The sequence below is a fragment of the Chiloscyllium plagiosum genome, unplaced genomic scaffold (genome assembly GCF_037043375.1).
Source record: "Chiloscyllium plagiosum isolate Xiang-an unplaced genomic scaffold, Cpla_swu_hap1 HiC_scaffold_1, whole genome shotgun sequence".
Taxonomy (NCBI): Eukaryota; Metazoa; Chordata; class Chondrichthyes; order Orectolobiformes; family Hemiscylliidae; genus Chiloscyllium; species Chiloscyllium plagiosum.
Genome location: NW_028270139.1, coordinates 168,474,294 through 168,495,675, shown reverse-complemented (window position 1 = coordinate 168,495,675; position 21,382 = coordinate 168,474,294). Strand labels below are relative to the sequence as shown.

Below are 21,382 nucleotides of genomic sequence, written 5' to 3'. Positions count from 1 at the left end.
TGTTGTTGCAGCCTGCAACAGCTGTTGACACTGACCTTTGTGTCACTGGCAAATTTACAAACCCACCCTTCCACTTCTTCATTCAAGTCATTCATAAAAACTACAAAGAGCAGAAAACAGATCTTTGCGGGACACCCACTGGTCACTGACCTCCTGGCAGAAAACTTTCCATCTACTACCACTGGCTGTCTTCTTTCAGCCAGCCAATTTTGTATTCAGACAGCCAATTTTCCCAGTATCTAATACCTCCCAATTTTCTGAATGAGCCTACCGTAGGGAACTTTACCAAAAGCCTTGCTGAAATCCACTGCTCGACCTTCATCAACTTGTCTCATCACGTCTTCACAGAACTCAATAAGGCTTGTGAGGCAAGACCTGCCCCTCAAAAAGCCATGCTGACTATCTTTAATCAAACGATGTTTATCTAAATACTCGTAAATCTAATCTCTCAGAATCCTTTCTAGTACTTTGCTTACCACAGACATAGGACTGACTGGTTTGTAATACCCAGGGATTTCCCTATTCCCTTTCTTAAACTGAGGAACAACATTCGCCTCCCTCCAATCATCGGGTACTACTCATGTGGAGAGTGAGGAAGCAAAGCTCATCACCAGAGTTGCAGCAATGTCATTCCTCACTTCCCATAGTAGAGTCAGAGAGTCATAGAGATGTACAGAATAGAAACAGATCTTTCGGTCCAACCCATCCATGCCAACCGGATATCCCAACCCAATCTAGTCCCACCTGCCAGCACCCGGCCCATATCCCTCCAAATCCTTCCTATTCATATTCCCATCCAAATGTCTCTTAAATGTTGCAATTATACCAACCTCCACCACATCCTCTGGCAGCTCATTCCATACACGTACCACCCTCTGTGTGAAATAGTTACCCCTTAGGTCTCTTTTATATCTTTCCCCATTCACCCAAAACCTATACCCTCCCGTTCTTGACTCCCCGACCCCATGGAAAAGACTGCCTATTTACCCTATCCATGCCCCTCATAATTTTGTAAACCTCTATAAGGTCACCTCTCAGCCTCCGACGCTCCAGGGAAAACAGCTCGAGCCTGTTCAACCTCTCCCTATAGCTCAAATCTTCCAACTCTGGCAACATCCTTGTAAATCTTTTTTGAACCCTTTCAAGTTTCACAACATCTTTCCAATAGGAAGGAGACCAGAATTGTACGCAATATTCCAACAGTGGCCTAACCAATGTCCTGTACAGCCGCAACATGACCTCCCAACTCCTGTACTCAACACTCTACCAATAAAGGAAGGCATACCAAATACCTTCTTCACTATCCTATCTACCTGAAACTCCGCTTTCAGGGAGATATGAACCTGAACTCTAAGGTCTCTTTGTTCAGCAACACTCCCCAGGACCTTACCATTAGTAACCTTAAATATATCTGGTCTGGCCCTGGGGGACTTAGTTATCTTGATGCTTCCCAGACATTCCAGCACATCCACTTTCTTAATATCAATCTACTTCTTCCTTTTGATAAGAAGCTCCTTCTCCTTAACATTCATTCCATGTTTCAGTGGGAAAAAAAATACAACACTCTCAAAAAGTGCTCCTTAAACAGCCTCCACATTTCTGTTCTGCCTTTCCTGAGAACAATTGTTCCCAATTTATACTCTACAGGTCCTGTCTAATAGCAGTATAAATTCCCCTCCCCCTTCCTATACTGTCTGTTCCTATCCCTCTCCATGGCTATGGTAAAGGTGAGGCAGTTGTGGTCACTGTCACTGAAATGCTTCCTGACCGAGAGATCTGATACCTGGCCTGGCTCGGCTTGTTGCCTAGCACCAAATCCAATATGACCTCTCCCTTAGGCGGCTTATCTAGATATTGAGTCAGGATTTCTTTCTGGACACACCTGACAAAATCGACTCCATCCAGACCATCTGCACTAAGGTGCTTCCAAACAATAGTTTGGAATTGGAAGGTGAAGTCACCAATAACGACAACTCTGTTATATCTGCACCTTTTCAAGATCTGTCCAAGCTGTTCTTCCCTCTCTCTGCTGTTATCGAGGAGGTTGTATAAGAAACACCCAATAAAGTGACTGCTCCTTTACTGTTACTGACTTCCACCCATACTGACTCAGTAGACAAATCCACCTCAAAAACCTGCTTTTCTGCAGATGTGATTGTCTCTAATTAACAATGCCAGTCCCCCTCCTCTCTTACACTCCTCCCTGTTCGTTTTAAAATATATAAGCCTTGGAACATCCAGCAACCATTCCTGCCCCTGTAAAATCCATGTCTCCGTTATGGCCACAACATCGTAGTTCCAAGTACTGATACATGCTCTAAGTTCAGCACGCTTATTCCTGATACTTCTTGCATTGAAACAGACACACTTTCACCCATCCCTTTGCCCTCTCAACTGTGTATCTTTCCTGACGGACACTCAGCATTCTATTTCTGCAACACTGAGGCCTAAACTGTGACTGAGGGCCATCTATAATACTGAGGCCTAATCTGTGACTGAGGGCCATCAATAACACTGAGGCCTGGCCTGTGATTGAGGGCCATCTGTAACACTGAAGCCTGGTCTGTGACTGAGGGCCATCTGTAACACTGAGGCAAAAGTGAGGACTGCAGATACTAGAAATCAGAGTTTAGATTAGAGTGTTGCTAGAAAAGTACAGCAGGTCAAGCAGCAGCCAAGAGGTGTAAAATCTACATTTCTGGCAAAGGCCCTTCATCAGGAATAAAGAAAGGGAACGGCCAGGGTGGAGAGAAAAATGGGATGGGGTGGGTTTAGTGTGAAGGTGGAAAAGAGAAGCCTAGTGAGGCCTGAGCTTCATCTGTAACACTGAGGCCTACTCTGTAACTGAGGGCCATCTGTAACACTGAGGCCTAGTCTGTGACTGAGGGCCATCTGTAACACTGAGGCCTGGTCTGTGACTGAGGGCCATCTGTAACACTGAGGCCTACTCTGTGACTGAGGGCCATCTATAACACTGAGGCCTGGTCTGTGACTGAGGGCCATCTGTAACACTGAGGCCTGGTCTGTGACTGAGGGCCATCTGTAACACTGAGGCCTACTCTGTGACTGAGGGCAATCTGTAACACTGAGGCCTGGTCTGTGACTGAGGGCCATCTGTAACACTGAGTCCTGGTCTGTGACTGAGGGCCATCTGTAATACTGAGGCCTGATCTGTAACTGAGTGCCATCTGTAACAGAGGGGCCAACTGCATGCAGGCTAGATGTAACAAGGACCTAGCAAGCAGCAAGCTATGAGATTCATCGAGTATGAAGGCAAATTTCTGTTGCTGAGCAAGAAATGTTCTCTCCAGCTTGTGAGCCAAGAATATAACAGGATACTTTTCCTTGTCAAGTGGAACATGAGCACATGGAATGCGTAACTGATGTGCAGATATGTGGAGCCAAGTTCTGTGACCCTGAAGGAAACGCCTTTGCAGTGACAGGATATGACCTGTGTGAGATTATTCGTTATGTCCTGGTGTAATTGCAGATGGATGGGATCGTGCGAAAGACCACGAGCTGGGGACAATGCCTGGAAAGCACAGGCTTTCAGAACCTAGGCAATTTAACAGGGACTAACCATCACAATGTCACGTGATATGCCTCTCATATCTGCCTGTCCAAAAATGTGCAGGTTATTTGGATTGGCCATGCTAAATTGCCCTATACTATCCAGGGATGTACAGGCTAGGTGGATCAGCAATGGGAAAGATGTAAGGTAGGGTGGTGTGGGTCTGGCTGAGATGCTCTTTGGAAGATTGGTGTGGCCTCGATTGGCCAAAAGGCCTGCTTCCACACTGCAGGGATTCTGTGGTTTGATTCCCATAGGCATGGAGTTTTTAAACTACTGCAAAGAAATAATTTCTGTAATTTTCCCCCACTTGAGGCAGAAACTCATTGTGAATGATCACTGATCTTGTTACAAAATAGCTAAACTGGCTATGTCACAAAGTTAGTAATCTCACACTAGAAAGAGAACAGATAATTTTAAGTTGCACCACAGCAGTTTAGAATATTAATTAAAAGCTACTCTCACTATGTAACTTGAAAGAAATTATTTTCTGAATGTCTTTTGGAAAGGACACTTTTGTTCTCCTTCCTTTCTCTGGCTGATATATTCACTGTAAATCCACAACAATATTATTCTTAACTGCCTCTGAAATTATCTAAGGCCCAAACCATTTATCAATAGATCAAATTCTGGTCACTTCCATCTTGGCAACTGTGGAATGGAGGAGTAATACCAGCCTTGTCAGTAGTGACACCCACATCTTGAGAGCTAATTAGGAAGCAAACGGGAAGGATCTGTTAAAAGTGCTCTGTAGTTGAATTGAAAACTGTTTGTTTTTATATTCGGTTGTAGATATTTCGGTGTTTATTAAAGAAAACATTTGCTCTTCTAGATATGCATAACTCTGGGCAATCTTGTATTCAGACTGTTCAGCTGACAATGTGCATATATAAGTTATCTGCTTTTAATAAATGTGACCAATCCTGCCATAAGCATTACCAATCGTATGGATTTTCCAGCTTGTTTTAAAATGTTAAGTTTGTGCTGTGTACTGCACCAGTGGGAGGGTTTATTTATGTCCATCTCGGACACACCCTCTCATTGTAGGGCTTGAAGCAACTGTTTCTGAAAACTATAGTCAAATTAAAATTAGTCATTGAGTCATAACTTCAAAATCTCTTTATTTCTCAGCCTGACGTAAACTTGCATTTTAAAACGAGTGAACTTTCCATTCTTCCTACTAACATGTAATATGACACATCAATCTGTATTGAACTCTATTTGGCACTTATTTGTCCATTCTGCAAATGTGTTAAAGTTCTGTAATCTGTTGCAGACCTTCACAGTATCCTAGACCCCTCTCATGCACAATTTATCATCTTCAGATTTTGAAATTGTGTGTTTAACTCCAAAGTCCAAGCTGTTAATATAAATTGTGAACATCAGTGGTCCAGAACTGATCCTCCTGGAAGACCATCACTTCTCCTCCTACCACGTTAATAAGTACTATTGATTCCCATTCATTACTTTCTGTATTGAAGGCAATTCACGATCCATTCTGCCACTTGTCCTGTGACTCCATCTTTATTGACCTTATTAATTGATGTGTTGGGGGGTTCTTTATTTGAAGTTGTTTGTAAATTCAAATTAATCACATTGACTGCATTACCATTGTCTGCTTTTTCTGTTACGGTAATGCCTATTCATTATTATATTTCTTATTTCTCGGTGTTCTACTATTCTCTCCTTTAGTAGGAGTTGCATTAATTACCTATCACTGGCAGGCAGATATACCAGAAGCAATGGCTCCATGCTATACAGTCAAGAGAGAGTGGCTTTGGGAGTCCTCAACATTGCCTGCATTATCCAATGAAATCTCTTGGTTTCACGCTAAATACGGGTCAGAGAGTTTCTGCCTAATTATCACCTACTGCCATTTCCATTACCATCTATGTTATTTGCAAGAATGCTGAGGTTGGAAAAGGCACTAAATACAGTGTAGATTTAGGGCTTTAAGTTCATCGCTAAAAGTAAATAGAATGAATATTGACTGTGCTAGCCAGGTCCTGAATGATGGATCTTTGTCAAACTAGCAGTGAGAGAACCAAGTCGATGGAAAAATCCACTTTTTCAAATTCATCCATGGGATGTAGGATTCCTAATTTAAGCCAGTATTTATTGCCCATCCCTAACTGCCCTGGAACTGAGTGACTTTGAATCATAGAATCATACGGTACAGAAGAGGCTCCTTGGTCAAGTCTGCACGGCCAAATCTATGTCAGTCCCTGTTTCCAGCACCAGCACCAGCCTAGCCACTGGATCTATCTTGTGAATGAATAACAAATGCAGGGATTTCATGTGGACCTCACATTAGAGCATGATTTAGATGTCTCGGGACTAAGCATATCAGTCACATCTATTTTAGTGTGCCTATGACAAAACTGTATAGCAGGTAAGTAAAAACAATGATGACTGCAGATGCTGGAAACCAGAGTCTAGACTAGAGAGGTGCTGGAAAAGCACAGCAGTTCAGGCAGCATCCAAGGAGCAGTAAAATCAACGTTTCGGGCAAAAGCCCTTCATCAGGAATACAGGCAGAGAGCCTGAAGGGTGGAGAGATAAGTGAGAGAGGGTGGGGGGTGGGGAGAAAGTAGCACAATAGGTGAGTGGGGGAGGGGATGAAGGTGATAGGGAGGAGGGTGGAGTGGATAGGTGGAAAAGGAGATAGGCAGGTAGGACAAGTCATGGGGACAGTGCTGAGCTGGAAGTTTGGAACTGGGGTGAGGTGGGGGATGGGGAAATTAGGAAACTTGAAGTCCACATTGATGCCCTGGGGTTGAAGTGTTCCGAGGCGGAAGATGAGGCATTCTTCCTCTAGGTGTCTGGTGGTGAGGGAGCGGCGGTGAAGGAGGTCCAGGACCTCCATGTCCTCGGCAGAGTGGGAGGGGGAGTTGAAATGTTGGGCCAAGGGCGGTGTGGTTGATTGATGCAGGTGACCCAGAGATGTTCCCTAAAGCGCTCTGGAAGGCATCCAGTCTCCCCAGTGTAGAGGAGACCGCATTGGGAGCAAAGGATAACAGTAAATGACATTGGTGGATGTGCAGGTAAAACTTTGATGGGTGTGGAAGGCTACTTTAGGACCTTGGATGGAGGTGAGGGAGGAGGTGTGGGTGCAGGTTTTGCAATTCCTGTGGTGGCAGGGGAAGGTGCCAGGATGGGAGGGTGGCTTGTAGGGGGGCGTGGACCTGACCAGGTAGTCACGGAGGGAACGGTCTTTGCGGAAGGTGGAAAGGGGTGGGGAGGGAAATATATCCCTAGTGATGGGGTCCGTTTGGAGGTGGCGGAAGTGTCGGCGGATGATTTGGTTTATGCGAAGGTTGGGAGGGTGGAAGGTGAGCACCAGGGGCGTTCTGTCCTTGTTATGTTTGGAGGAGTGGGGTCTGAGGGCAGAGGTGCAAGATGTGGACGAGATGCATTGGAGGGCATCTTTAACCACGTGGGAAGGGAAATTGCGGTCTCTAAAGAAGGAGGCCATCTGGTGTGTTCTGTGATGGAACTGGCCCTCCTGGGAGCAGATCCGGCGGAGGAATTGGGAATACTGTATAGCATATATGTTGATGTACATGGTGGATAAAGTCATTGTGTTCTATATTAACCAACCCCACTGTTCAGCTTCTCTTGTTACTGTTCTTTTTGGGGAGGTTGATGGAATTGTATCATCTCTAAAGTGCAGCAGAATATCATCTTTAAAATTTTATTTCAAACCTCCTTTATTACCTTGGTTGTAAGTCCTGGAGTGACTTCATGTAAGCTTCTTAGTCTTTGGAAGATGAAATTTAATTTAGATAAATATGAGATGCTGCATTTTGGAAAGACCAATCAGGGCAAGCTTTAAATACTTAATGATAAGGTCCTGGGGAATGTTGCTGAACAAAGGGACCTTGCAATGCAGGTTCATAGTTTCTTAAAAGTGGAGTCTGAGGTAAACAGGACATTGAAGAAGGCATTTGGTACGCTTGCCTTTATTGGTGAGAGCATTGAGTATAGGAGTTGGGAGGTCATATTGTGGCTGTACAGGACATTGGTTAGGCTACTGTTGGAATGCTGTACGCAATTCTGGTCTCTCTGATATAGGGAGGATGTTGTAAGGATTCAGAAAAGGTTTACAAGGATGTTGCCAGGGATGGAGGGTTTGAGCATGAGGGAGAGGCTGGGGCTGTTTTCCCTGGAGTGTTGGAGGCTGAGGGGTGACTTTATAGAGGCTTATAAAATCATGAGGGACATGTATAGGATGAATAGACAAGGTCTTTTCCCCAGGATGGGGAGTCCAAAACTAGAGGGGATAGGTTTAAGGAGAGAGGGGAAAGATTTAAAAGGGACCTGAGGAGCGAGGTTTTCATGCAGAGGGTATGCATGTATAAAACAAGCTTCCAGAGGAAGTGGTGGAGGCTGGTACAGTTACAACATTTAAAAGGCATCTGGATGGGTACGTAAATAGAGTCAGAGACATGGATTTAGAGGGACATCAATCAAATGCTGGCTAATGGGACTAGATTTATTTAGGATATCTGGTCAGCATGAACAAGTTGGACTGAAGAGTCTGTTTCTGTACTATACAGCTCCGTGACCCCTGTTGTGAGAGTAGTTTCAGGGATGAGACACACTTCAATGACAAGGATTGATTGGGACTGATTTTCTTGGAGAAGAGAAGGCTGAGAGGAACTTTGATTGATGCTTTCAAAATCACTAAGGGTCTGGACAGAGTGGACAGGGAAGAACCTTTTCCACTTTTAAACACATCAAGAACCATGGAGCATGGCTTCAAAGTGATTTGCAAATGGAGCAAATGTAATTCGAGAAAACGCTTTTCTCACACAGTGATTAGTTGGAGTATGGAATGCACTGCCTGAAAGTGTGACAGGGGTAGGTTCAGTTGAGGCATTCAAGAGTCTGTTGAATGATATTTAAATAGAAATAATGTTCAGGATTTGGAGAAACAGCAGCAGATTGGTGACAAGTTAGAATGAGGTCAAAAAGTGTGGTGCTGGAAAAGCACAGCAGGTCAGGCAGTATTCGAGGAGCAGGAGAATCGATGTTTCATTAGGAATGTGGGTGGGGGGAAAGGGAGTTGATGGATAAATAGGAGGGTGGAGTGGGGTGCTGGAAAGGTGATAGGGAGATACAGGTGGGAGGTGATGGTGATAGATCGGAGGGGAGGGTGCAGCAGATAGGTGGGAAGGAAGGGGGATAGGTAGGATGGTTCAAGAGGGCGGTGCTGAGTTGGGAGGTTGGATCTGGGATAAGGTGGGGGGTGTTGGGAAAAAGGGAAACCGGTGAAGTCAACATTGATCCCGGAGGGTGGAGGGCCCCAAGGCGGAATATGAGGCCATCTTCCTTTAGATGTCGAATGGCTTGGATTTGGCGGTGGAGGAGGCCCAGGAGTGGGAGGGGGAAGTTGAAGTGGTCAGCCACAGGGTGTGAGGTTATTTGCTACATGTGTCGCAGAGATGTTCTCAGAGACATTCCGTGAGTTGGCGTCCTGTCTCCCCAACGTAGAGGAGACCACATCGAGAGCTATGGTCGCAGTAGATGAGGTGTTTGGATGTGCAGGGAAATCTCTGTTGACTATGGAAGGATCCTTTGGGGCCTTCGACGGAGCTGAGGTGGGAGGTGTGAGCATAGGTTTTACACCCCTTGCTGCAACAAGGGAAGGTGCCGGGAGTGGAGGGTGGGTTGGTGGGGGCGCCTAATGAGGGAATCAAGGAGGGAATGGTTTCTGCAGATGACAAATAGGAGTGGGGAGGGAAATATATCTCTGATGGTGGGGTCTGTTTGTAGATGGCAGAAATGGCGGAGGATATTGTGCTGTATCCAGAGAGTAATGGGTTGGAAGGTGAGGACCAAGGGGGTTCTATCCTTTTTGCAGTTGAAGGCCTGGGGTTTAAGGGCAGGGGTACGGGAAGTGGAGGAGATAACATGGAATACCCAGAGAACCACGTGGACCTAAAAGGCTGAATGGCATCATTTTGCCTGTGATCCTATGAATTGAAACCATCTTCCTTTGTGCTCAGTGTTATTCCAACCAATGGAGAGGCTTTCTCCCATATTACCAATTACTTCAATTTTGCTGGGGTTCCTTGATGCCCCATTCAGTGGAGTGTAGTCACTCTCTCCTCACCCCTTGGAGTTAAGCCCTTTGGTCCATGTTTGAGTCAACGCTGCAATGAAGCTTGGTAGATCCCAGACTCAGCATTATAATGAGCAGAGGGCAATAGTGAGAAGTGACTGAGGTGAATTCTGGAAGGTGGATCACTCACCCCAACTGCAGAGGAGATCAAGGTGGACCCATTGTCAAATAAGAAGAGATTGGACAAACTTTGTTTTTGTTAGAGCCCCAGAGGCTGAGGGACCTGGAACATGTTGCTAGGGGAACTGGTAGACACAGATATGATAGCAATATTTAACAGACATTTAGCCAGACACATGAACAGGCAGGGAATAGAGGAAGGAGAAAGTGAGGACTGCAGATGCTGGAGATCAGAGTCAAAGAGTGTGGTGCTGGAAAAGCACAGCTAGTCAGGCAGCATCCGAGGTACAGGAGAATCGATGTTTTGGGCATATCAAGTCAGTAATGGACTGGGGGATATGAGAATGCAAATGGGTTTCAGGATTTTGGGCATTTTTGATAATGACCAATGTTTAAATAAACTGGATCAAGGAATAAGATTCAGCTGCACAGACAATCCTTTGTAAACATAGTGTGGAACTGGGAATTCTTTGCTCAGCTCAGTGAAGGATTTGACAGGACACCATTCATGTACAGCTAAAATCTACTTTATTCAATTACAGCTACTCAAGCAATAACAGTTCACTATGTTAATTTCACATCATATCATGGAAATGCAACTGTAGTTCAGATTAAAGCATCACAGTAATGCCTGAAGGCAAATACACATACCAGAACAATAAACATTGAGTTCTTGGTGCTTTTGTATTGAGGAGCTGGGCTTCAGTTTATACACCACGGTAACAGGAGAAGGCATTGGATGATTATTTTGATAAATATAACTGCAAAAATATTCTAAAAAGTGGGAGATTGGCAGTGGATAAAGCGCTCAAGGTGTAGATTTGATGGGCTGAATAACCTCCTCCTCTTCTGTAACATAGCTGTGATTCTGAGCTTTCAGTTTTAAATCATTTATTATTGTTGATACAATGACTGTAACCAAGTAAAAGTGTAAGTAGTTAGCCTCTGGTATTACTTCAAGGATCTGGAGTCTAACTTCTGAATCTTAACTATTCTTCTCCCTCCGTCTTTCCATGAATTCAAGGTTACTTTTTGCACCAACTTGCAGTGATACATTATAATGTCTTAAACTTCTACCAACAGTTGTCTGAGTTATACTGTTACTTTGCATTATTCTATTTTATTACAAACCAGCTATGGACTGAACTAACTCAGAATGCTTAACTTTATCAAATTTACTATTTTACTGCAAGCACTGTAACCAATCATTACTTGATGATTTGGAGATGCGGGTGTTGGACTGGGGTGTACAAAGTTAAAAATCCCATAGGACCAGGTTATGGCCCAACAGGTGTATTTGGAAGCACTAGCTTTCGGAGCGCTGGCTGCTCCTTCACAACCACCTGACGAAGGGGCAGTGCTCCGAAAACTAGTGCTTCCAATTAAACCTGTTGGACTATAACCTGGTGTTATGTGATTTTTAAAAATAATTGATGATTAACGTTAAAAGTACTATTAATTACTTGAAGGCACCTACACATTTTTAGCCGAATGACTATCTTCACTGTTGTTGAGTTATTGTACTCAGTAATTAGCAGAGGACACAAAGTACACCTAGATTGTCATTAGAACACACAGTTAAAATGACAATTGCAAGCAGCGCTTTTTCATTATTCAAATGACATGTCTCGTTATACGTTCTTCCAATTTCACTGTGAGTGCTGCCATCTCATCAAGGAATCAGCACTTTCCTGGTTCAAATCCCTTGCTCATCAGTTAACCCAATGTTAGTTCTGCTGTTTCTCCTTCTGTATGAAGATGATCCAAAGCTGTAATGGCCCCAGTGGTTTCTTGGGTTGTTTCACACAATTCTACTCAGACAATGGAGACATAAGGAGGAGCAAGTACTGTCAGGTTTCACTTATTATCCTCTTTATCGGACTCTACCTTTGCAGAAATTCCTTTCAGAGATTATTCTGCTGAGACATGACAGTCCAAGGATGTTCAGGCTGGGTGGACTGACCATGCTAATTTCCCCATAGTGCTCAGGGATGTGTACGTTTGGTGCATTAGTCAGGGGTAAATGTACCCCACCCCCCTCTCATTTATCTCTCCACCCTTCAGGCTCTCTGCCTGTATTCCTGATGAAAGGCTTTTGCCCGAAACGTCGATTTTACTGCTCCTCGGATGCTACCTGAACTGCTGTGCTTTTCCAGCACCATTCTAATCTAGTAAATGTAGAGTGACAGGGTCAGGGTGGGATACTGTTTGGAGGGTCTGTGTGAACGTTTTGGGCCAAATGGTCTATTTCCACATTGTAGGGATTCTATGATACTATGATTCTAAGATATGCTTCCCCTTACGAGAGAGTCTACGACCAGAGTCGTAATCTCAGAATGAGGGATTGCAAATGTAAGACAAGGATGTGGAGGCATTTTTTCTTTCAATGGGTCGTGAATCTGTGAAATTCTTTACCATAAAGGACACTCAAGCCTGGGTTATGAAGTATATTCAAAGCTGAGATAGATTTATTTTAATTACGATGGAGAAAAGGAAGGAAAGTGGAGTTGACAATTATCAACTCAACCATAATCCCATTTAATGATGGAGCAGACTCAATGGTCTGAATAGTCTACTTCTGCTCCAAGGTCTTATTGTCTAAGTCAGATACTGTGTGTGGATTTGTAGATTGTAGAGTTTCTGTGGAGGGAGAATTCAGATGGCACGAAGGTGCATTTCCTAGTGAAGTAATTTATCTATGTGTTTGTTCTGTTGCAGTTCCTAAAGGAACTTGTTCCTGTCCCACTGTGACAATTTCCTTGTCTCTAGTTGTCAACAGAAGTAAAACCAACTCTGCCCATTAAGGTCATGCATCCTCTGGTTCTTCAGTTTCAGAGATAGAGGTTACAGGCAGAACTGACATAAATCATTGAATGCTCAGAATTAAAGCACCAAAACTGGCTATTCAGCCCATTCTGTACTAGAAATGGTTTCTAATCTGAAACTATCTACTCAGATTCCTGCCTCACATTGTACCTGCAGATGCCTGTTACTGCTTCAGTTTGAATATTTGTGAATCTTTTCAAATTCACTTATAAAAAATATGAATAATGTGGCTTTGCAGAGCCTGCAACATATTAACAATATTTAAGTATATAATTACATTGTGTAAGCTTTTCTTGGTAGAGATTCATAAGCAACTATCATTTCCCTACACTTTAGACTGATGCATTCAGAGCTATTTAATACATAACTGAGAAGAAACTGACCTGGAAGCTGATTGTGTGTCTGATATAGTGCTCTATTCTTAAGAAAGAGAATCAGGAATTGGCAGTGAGATTAAACCTTTCTTACAAATGTTGACGTGGCCAATCCACAATTTTAACATATTTCTCACCCTGTCCCTCAGTTACTCAGTCCATGTCACTCAATACCTTCTCCATGTCCCTCGGTCTCTCTCACCCTATCCCTCAACACTTTCTCTCTACATCTTTCAATCCCTCTTCGTCATATCCCAAATTCCTGTTAGAAATATATCTGGCTGTTTCTTGACCTAATTTCTAATGTCCTCTCCAGTTCCTTTCCCTAATAACATTCCATAACTTAATTATACTTAATAAAACGTGAGTGAAAACATTTCTCCTAAGTTTTAATTTAGCATTGTGGCATTTGAAATTTTACAGTAATGCATTTCTTGACATTTCCATATATACTCTCTAATTTCTGATTGATTTAAGGTGTTTGCATTGCTAAGATATTGAAAAGGCTCCTACAGGGATTCGATATTTGTGTTATATGTTTTGATCAGCTGCTTCTTTATTTCATCCCATCCAATGTCCCAGGATTTGCTAATTTCTGCACATTTTGCTCCATATCTCTCAGCAAATTTCTCATTGTAAGTATAAAAAACTTTTTTCCAGTAGGAAGTTGCCTCTGCAGTGAGTTCCTTTTGAATAGTCCAGGATTTATAGTAATCATTGACTGTTTGGTAGTCCTTGTAGGGTACGTACTTACCATTTGTGTCACCATTGCAGAATTGTGCATTGGTTGCTACTGAAGTTGTACAAACATCCACCACAAGACGCTGGCTGTCTGTCCATTGACAACTAGTTAATCCTTCAGGCCTGTGCTGTTTACTGAAATGCTGCTGGTGCTCAGGGCTCTCTGCATCACAGAAAACGCCACAGAAAGGGCATTTCTTTGTGCAACTGAATAAGCCTTTAAAGAGTTCCTTATTTGGTTTTACAGATAATTCTTTCACCTTTGCTTCAACATTCCAGCCTGTCACCTCATGGAGGAGGAGCATCTCTGCCTCTGCAATAGACAGTAGAACTGCTTCTGCAAATTTCTTGGCATTGCTGTCAGTCTGGAATAAAACAAATTTCAACTCCTCTTTGGGCATCGCAATTTTTGTTTTGAACTTATTAACAAACAGATCAAGGAAGCCCTGAACATTTCCAGAAATGTTCTGCTGTGATACATCTCTGACAAATTCAATGGCCTGTTGAGTGATTTCTTTGACAATTTCCTTAGCTAGATGTATAAATTTCATTTCTCCTTTAAATTGCATTTTGCAGTGTGCAATAACCTGCTTGTGAAGCCAGTTGGATGCAAAATTCTCAAGGTTATTAATATACTGGTAATATTCTTCGAAGCTGTTAGTTTGTTTTAAATAGATCAGAAGTGCGACAATGAAGTTATTGCGGAGTGTGTACTTCCCCTCAGGATCATTTTTTTTCATATCGTCCACTATTTTCAGGCTGAGGCTGTTGAGTGTGGCATCTCTGACAGCTGGCATAAAGCAGCATTTTACAAATCGTTCTGCTTGTTGCTGATTCTGATCCTGCTCCTTGTAAATCGCCATGAATAGTTCAAAGTATTGATCTTTTTTGCTTTCCAGCCGCTTCTGTGGATCATGTTTGTTGATAAATTTGGATTGCATTTCCATGAATCTTGGTGCAGCGTAGCCACACATGTGAAGTTTAAACTCTGCCCTGAAAATCTCACTCATTCTAAACTTTGAATCTGAATCATTATCGTTGATTTTTTTGTTTATGTTGTCCAAAAGTTCAATACAATATTTGATATCATAATCTATGTCCATTTTTGCAATGTTATTGATCTGTTCCCTACATTCGGTCTCAAGTGTATTTGATATCAGTCCTGCTTGTTCTAAATCTGATGGATTAATTGTACCAAGGTTTTTAATCAACCTCCACTTCGACACATTAATGTGTTTCTCCAGAATCTTAAAGGTTTGCTTCCCGTGCTTTGACAGGCATTTCTCTTTCAGACTTGCATTTATCACTCTTCCTTGTGTTTCCATGTCATCTCTCAGAAGATTTTCAATCTCGGCCTCAATGTTTTTTTTACTGCAGGGCTGATAGTTCAATTTAGAGAGCGTATCATGCCACATTCTTTCAAAGGCAGCTTTTAGTTCTTCATCATGTAACACTTGCTGAATTTCTTTACAATTTTGTAAAAGTTTCTTGACTTGTTCTTCAATCTTGTTGTTGAATTCTTCCCAGATAGCATCCACTTTCGATAATCCCACTTGCCTGGTGATAGTATCTTTACATTTCTGTAGTAAATTATCCTGGAGTTGTCTACATAACATGGAAATGCTTTGTTTGAATTGCTCCCTGTATTTCTCCATCAGCTGCACATTATCAGCACCACTTTCAAAATGTCTTTTTAGATTATTGAGTGTGTCCTGCTTTTTGTCATCAATCGTATTCCTGATCTCCAGTTCCAATTTTGGGAGCAGTTGGGTGAGATCACCATCTTCATTCTTTATTGTATTTTCAGTTTCACATGTGTAGGAATGTGCAAACTTGCGGAGATTCCATTCCCACTCTTTGTACTTCATGGAGAGCTGATTGTAAGCTTCAGCAACCAGACTATTCTGAAAACTGAAAATGAAGTTCTCATTTTTCACCTGCTCCCAAAGCCCAGGCATCCACTTGATAAAGTCTGGAATTGTTAAAGCTCTTTCAGATTTGCTACGTTTTACTAAACATTGAATGATGTGCTTCTTCAGCTCAAAGACTTGCTCACTGTAACCAGTATTAACTGCAGCCATTGGAGGAGTGCCATGCCACAGACTTGGGATGTACCAGTTGCTCTGATCAGCATCATACTCCATCACATCTGAGAATTTCATTTTGTCCACCTTCTCCAGTTTAGCTGCAGCCTCTACCATTTGATCCAGTTGTTCCAGCAGTTTTTGACGACTCCTCAGGTTCTGATCATATGCACACACATCTCCAACATTCTGGTGGATAAATTGGCAGCTTGGCCGCTTTCCAGTTAGTTTCATGCGGATTAAGGAATGCACAACAATCTGCAAAACATCTTTCATCTCGGTGGGGTTTTCCATCCCTATATTTACTAAAGTTAAATTGCTTAATCCAATGACAAATGTTGCTAGTTCATTATCATGCTCATAACTGTCTGTAAGGGTTGCGAGTTCTGGAGCTTTCAGGCCCTCAGTGTCAATCACCAGCATGAAATCGCAGCCAAGATCTTTTTTCAGTTGCCCTGTGACCTTGAGAAACTGCATGAAGGCTCCTCGTGTACATCTGCCACTACTCACAGCAAACTGCAAACTGAACATTGTATTTAGGAGTGTGGACTTCCCTGTACTCTGGACACCAAGCACTGTCACCACAAACACACGGGAAGCAGTGCCCACCTTCTTAGCTACTTCCTTCAGTACAGCAGTGACCCACTGAACCGGTATGTTGGAAACATCTCCATCAATGAGCTCCAGCGGGAACCCTTCCAGCAACAGTTCAGCTGCAACTATTGGTAACTCCAATATATTCCTGTTCATTTTTCTCTCGGAGCCAATATTACTTGCTGTCACTGAAATCTCATAAACCTGACCCAGTTCCCTCATGAAATGCTCAAGTCCAAGAGAACTATCAGACATTTTCTGATCCAAATCTTTCAGCTCACTTGTCTTCTGCTTTGAGTCTTTCAAAAACGTTTTATAAGCGCTGCATAAGTTTGACATTATCTCCCTTGATTTACTGTCCAGATTGAACTTCAGCCATTGTAGGAAAAGCGCTCTCTCTTCTGCACAAGTTGAAAACAGTTCTGTAATGAATTGTTGCATCTCTTTCGACAAGTTCTGCTTGATCAGATCTCCTTGGATTTTTTTCTGCTTTTGCTCCAGCTCATACTTGTATACCTCTGTAGTCTTGTTCTTACGGAGTTTCATGCGAGACTTCTCTTTCTCAGCTTTAGACCAATCTTGCCAGGGCTTCCCATGGAAGGGTAACACCCTCTGTTTGTATTCAATAATGGCTTCAGGGTTAAGCCCTTCCAGTATTTTGGAGGCCAATTGTTTAGCATTTTGTATTTTGGGATGATGTTCATCGATTTGAATCCCACTTTCTCGTGCAATTTCAGCCATTTGCTCCAGGTTTAGAAAGGTCTTCTCTTTCTGAGTTAGAATCATTTGTTCAATTCTCGAACAAAGGTTTTCCACAAGCTTTGCATCATTTAAATTTGTCCGAACAATGCATTGTTGAGGTTTTAACTGTAGATCTTTGAACAGTTCCTTTGTTTGCTGTTGGGTTATCTTTTGCTGATTGCTGTGTGAGTTGATTATGAGAAAGAATTTGGCTGGTGACTGTGCAAGAGAAGTAAGGAATTTTCTTTCCTTTTCCCCAATGATATCAATGAATATAAAGAGAGCAGCAGAGACTTTAGCAAGAAACCGAGTGTTTCTCTGATAAATTTCAGCATCTCCTCGGAGGTTAATGAATGCTGCAGCCTCGGGGAATACGTCCAAATTCTTTTTGCCAGATGGAAGGTACCAGCTAATCTCGGCTAGTCCATCAGATATGTCACGTGGAACATGGCCACAGTCCATCCCCGAGTGCAGGAAGATATTCTGTTGTTGCTGCTTCTGGCTCAAGGTGAAATTGAGAATTTTGGATTTGGAGATACTGCATCTTCCAATCCTGATGAAGGAAATGGTTGGCATGGCTGCAGTTACAATTGGCTCTTGCACAAAGCTGTTACTTGATATATGGGATTGTGGGCACCATTTTTTAACAATAGATCGCATTGCCCACAGGAGAAGGGTGCCACCAGGTTCATCTGTGGAATCCCTCTTCTTTTCTGTAGAATAATTATCCCTATATGGCTGCAGAAAGGGTAATGCAAACTGGCATAGAGACATCTTCAGCATTAGCTCCTGTTGTAGAAAGTAATCTGCACAAAGGAAGATAGTAGTAATGATATCTTGAGGATTAATCTCAGAAATCTCAGTTTCATTTCCTTCAAAGAAACCATTGAAATCTTCATCAGCATCGATCTCACTTTCTGATTGTTGAGCAAGTGGCCATTCAAGGTTCCTTGCAACAGAATTGGCAGAGAGGATCTTTTGGAGGAAACGCAAAGGGACATCTTTTAACTCAGTCAGCTTACTGTCACTCAGTTTATCCCAGCTCATCTCCCGAGTGAAATTTAGGGATAGCTTATGAGGATAGTAATTTTGTAATCCCAAGTCATTCACAATTTGAGGTGGTGTCTCATTGTGGGATATGCCTGATTGCTCAGTCCACTCACAGAAAGAATCTGGGAGCTTGTTGATGTTCTTTTCTCTGTCATCACTGAATGTGAATCTTTCCAATGTTTCACTATATTCTGATGGTGTGTTTTCTTCCAGTCCATCTTTGTTGGCTGATAAATGTAGTAATGTTTCTTTTAGAAGTTCCATGTCAGATAAAAAGGTTCCATTCTGAGTCATCACTGCCTCACGGACTTGAAGCGATACTTCTTTGTCCATTTTTGCAAACATTGTTTCGAGTACTATTCTGGGATCTTTATATTCTGACTCAGTGACTCTGGCAGTCAGTGCTTTGAGGAGCAGGAAGGCTTGGCATTGTGCCTTCTGCATTGTCTCCATTTCATGCCTGAAGGTTTCGATTTGATCTAACTGAGAGATCAGGTATTTACAGCCATCCTCTGTTAGAGGCTGAATCAGTATTCCACTAGGTTGGTGGAATAGTGGGTGCAGAAGTGCAGTCAAGAGCAAAGATGTCTCTTGATCTTTACTTTGTTGTAGTTGAAACAATGATTTTCCCAGCTCACTGCAAACTTTACTTTGAAATTTGTTCCCAACATCTGGCCCCTGGAATATTTTCTCCAGTTTCTTAATGTATTCCTTTGCTTCCTCAAAACTGGAGAAGATTAATTCTTTCTCATCACTGATATTGTCAGTCAGTTGTTGCAAGATTGATGAGATGTTTGGAAAATCCAAGCTGTTTATTATTTCTTGAGGCTGCAGCAGATGTGCCAGTTGAACCTTTAGATAGATTTTATCCACACCCACAATTCTGTTCTCTGCAATGCATTTTAAAACTTTACTGAAGAATTCCTGAACGGGGCTTTTACAAATAAATTCACAATACCACAGTCTGTCTGTGTCTATCGGGAAGTGTTTTCCCAAAGAGGCTTTAATGTGTGCACACTGGGAAATGTTCCTAATACAGTCTGCAACAAACTCTGATTCTGAGATGGAGTTCCATTTGCTTACTTCCTGCACCAGATCTTGAATACTGGTATTAACCTCCGTCACTTTTCCAGTTTCTGTATCTTCAGCCTGTAATCCAGTTTTCCTTTCCCAGCATCTCTGCAAGCTTTCAGTTAGTAATTGATAATTGTCAAAGTCTGTCCTGTGGTTCTGTTGAATTACTTTCCAGACAGGAACTAGGCTGTGTACAGAGCCACGATCAATGACTCGCCAAGTGCTATCCTGTTCCTGTAAGCCTTTCTTCCAGTCTAGAAGCGATGATGCTTCAACAGGGCCACCGATCTTAGTAATGCGGACACTTATTTTATCCAATAGAGTCTTTTTGCAGGTAGAGTTAACGTTAGATTTAAAGTGAGACGCAGACGCTGAAACACTGGCACTGACGAAGCCTAACGCGCTAGTTTGTAAATCTGTGTTGACCAATGTTTTCATGACTTCTTCAGCATCTTCTTTCTCTTGAGTTTTCAATTTATCACTTTCTGTTTCTATCAAGTAATTTCCCCCAAAGTGAATATTGCTGCTGTTTACATGTGACCCAAATCGTTCCAGGAATTGCTCGCACAAAATATCTTTCACATGATCTGACTCCTGATAGCGCAGATTCATTTCAACATCTTTCAGAGAGTTGACAGCAGTTTCTGACAGTTTCAGATCCTTGCAGTTTAACTCAACACTGGCCATAGGTACAATGATCATCTTATAAAAAGAGACATATGTAGTTTTTGTGCTGTTAGAACTGCTGCTGGAAGTGTTATGCTCTCCCTTAACATCCAGTTCAAAGCTCCAGAATTTAGTCTCAACACTGCTTCTGATACCAAGACCCAACTGTTCTACACACTTCTTAGAATTTTCGGCATGAGTGTGAGACGTGAAACTCTCAGTGTGTTCAGTAGGATTCATGGATGGACCCAATAGACAGCATGTCTTTGGGACTTCCAGCAGTCTTTCCCGCGTCTTTAACAGATCATTCACATTCTTACTGACAAAAATTCCTTTGAGTGCCAGTCCACCAGATGCCTTTTCAAGCAGCTGAGTTGCAGACCAGTTACCACATTCTGAAGTCTCTCCCATTTCCTTTTAAATAAATTTCCTTTTGATCAGAGGTGAAATTCGATTTCCAGAGATTCAGGATCCTGTCCTGTGCTTTATCACTGGTCTGACTTCCTGTCCTGTAATTTATTGTGAAATTGACCTGCTGCTCAACATTGCTTCCATGTCTGAGGTTTCTCTTTGGTGCACTTTGTAGGTTGCTCCTTTCCTCTTACCACACGTTCAGAACAATGAGTCTTCAAGTGCTTGGGAATAGCTGTGGACATGTAACAATGGAACAATCAAAAATAACAGGCTGGACTGAATTGTCATTGAGAAGATCAGAAATACGTTAATATTTCATTGTTAGACGTGTGAGGCTGCTTCTTGTTTATCCAGTCAAATGTAATATTTTCTGAATTGCTTCTAGTTAAAAAGATCCATAGGTGACCATTTAAGTGTTACCCCTAAGGTATCATTCGAAACCCCGTTTCTCTATTCTCTCCCATTCAGATATCGTATAAATTTCCACATTGTTATGACACGGGAACAGCAAGCCAAACCAAATCAACCTCCCCCTCATTGGATTCACAACACAGTGAAATTCAAACATTCAAAGACACTCAAAATTATTCAATTGTTAGAGTTGACAAATTACACATTTTGGACAACAATTAAAAACTTAAACAAAAATTAACAAATTGTTACTAAGATCTCAACTTCAACAGGACACAGACAAACTATAAAGAATCTAATTTTATCGATATTTAACCCAATCTTCTTTGACAACTCTTACACCTATAGTCAGACACAGTTAAGAGTTGAATTAGAAAAGAAAATAATTCTTATTTGCCAGTTCTGAAACCATTTCAATGATGAGTACTAGGTGTGCATGAAACCCTTGGAAGAGGGATTGAATTACAGGTAATGTGCATGGGATTGTATCTATTGCATGAATTCTGAAGTCACTAGTCAACGTATAGAGCTTTCACAGGACATGGGAGCTTTTATTTCTTACAGAATGGGATTCTTTTATCCAACAGGA

The 21,382-nt window shown here is 42.2% G+C and overlaps 2 protein-coding genes across 4 annotated transcripts in view; one reads left to right on the top strand and one right to left on the bottom strand.

The window, feature by feature from the left end:
• The window catches only part of LOC148152280 (WD repeat-containing protein 54-like), a 104,249-nt gene that overhangs the window by 70,304 nt on the left and 12,563 nt on the right, over positions 1-21,382 (top strand). The window lies entirely within an intron of this gene.
• LOC148152281 (interferon-induced very large GTPase 1-like) overlaps positions 1-21,382 on the bottom strand; it is a 37,783-nt gene that overhangs the window by 4,991 nt on the left and 11,410 nt on the right. For 2 of the 3 annotated variants that reach the window (XM_087992189.1, XM_087992195.1), the window contains exon 2: positions 10,336-20,614. The exons of the other annotated variant lie outside the window; for it this stretch is intronic. In XM_087992189.1, the coding sequence (XP_087848315.1) occupies positions 13,528-20,379 (6,852 nt within the window). In that variant the 5' untranslated portion in view covers positions 20,380-20,614 and the 3' untranslated portion in view covers positions 10,336-13,527. Of the gene's footprint in view, positions 1-10,335; positions 20,615-21,382 lie in introns of those variants that run through there. 3 annotated transcript variants of the gene reach the window in all.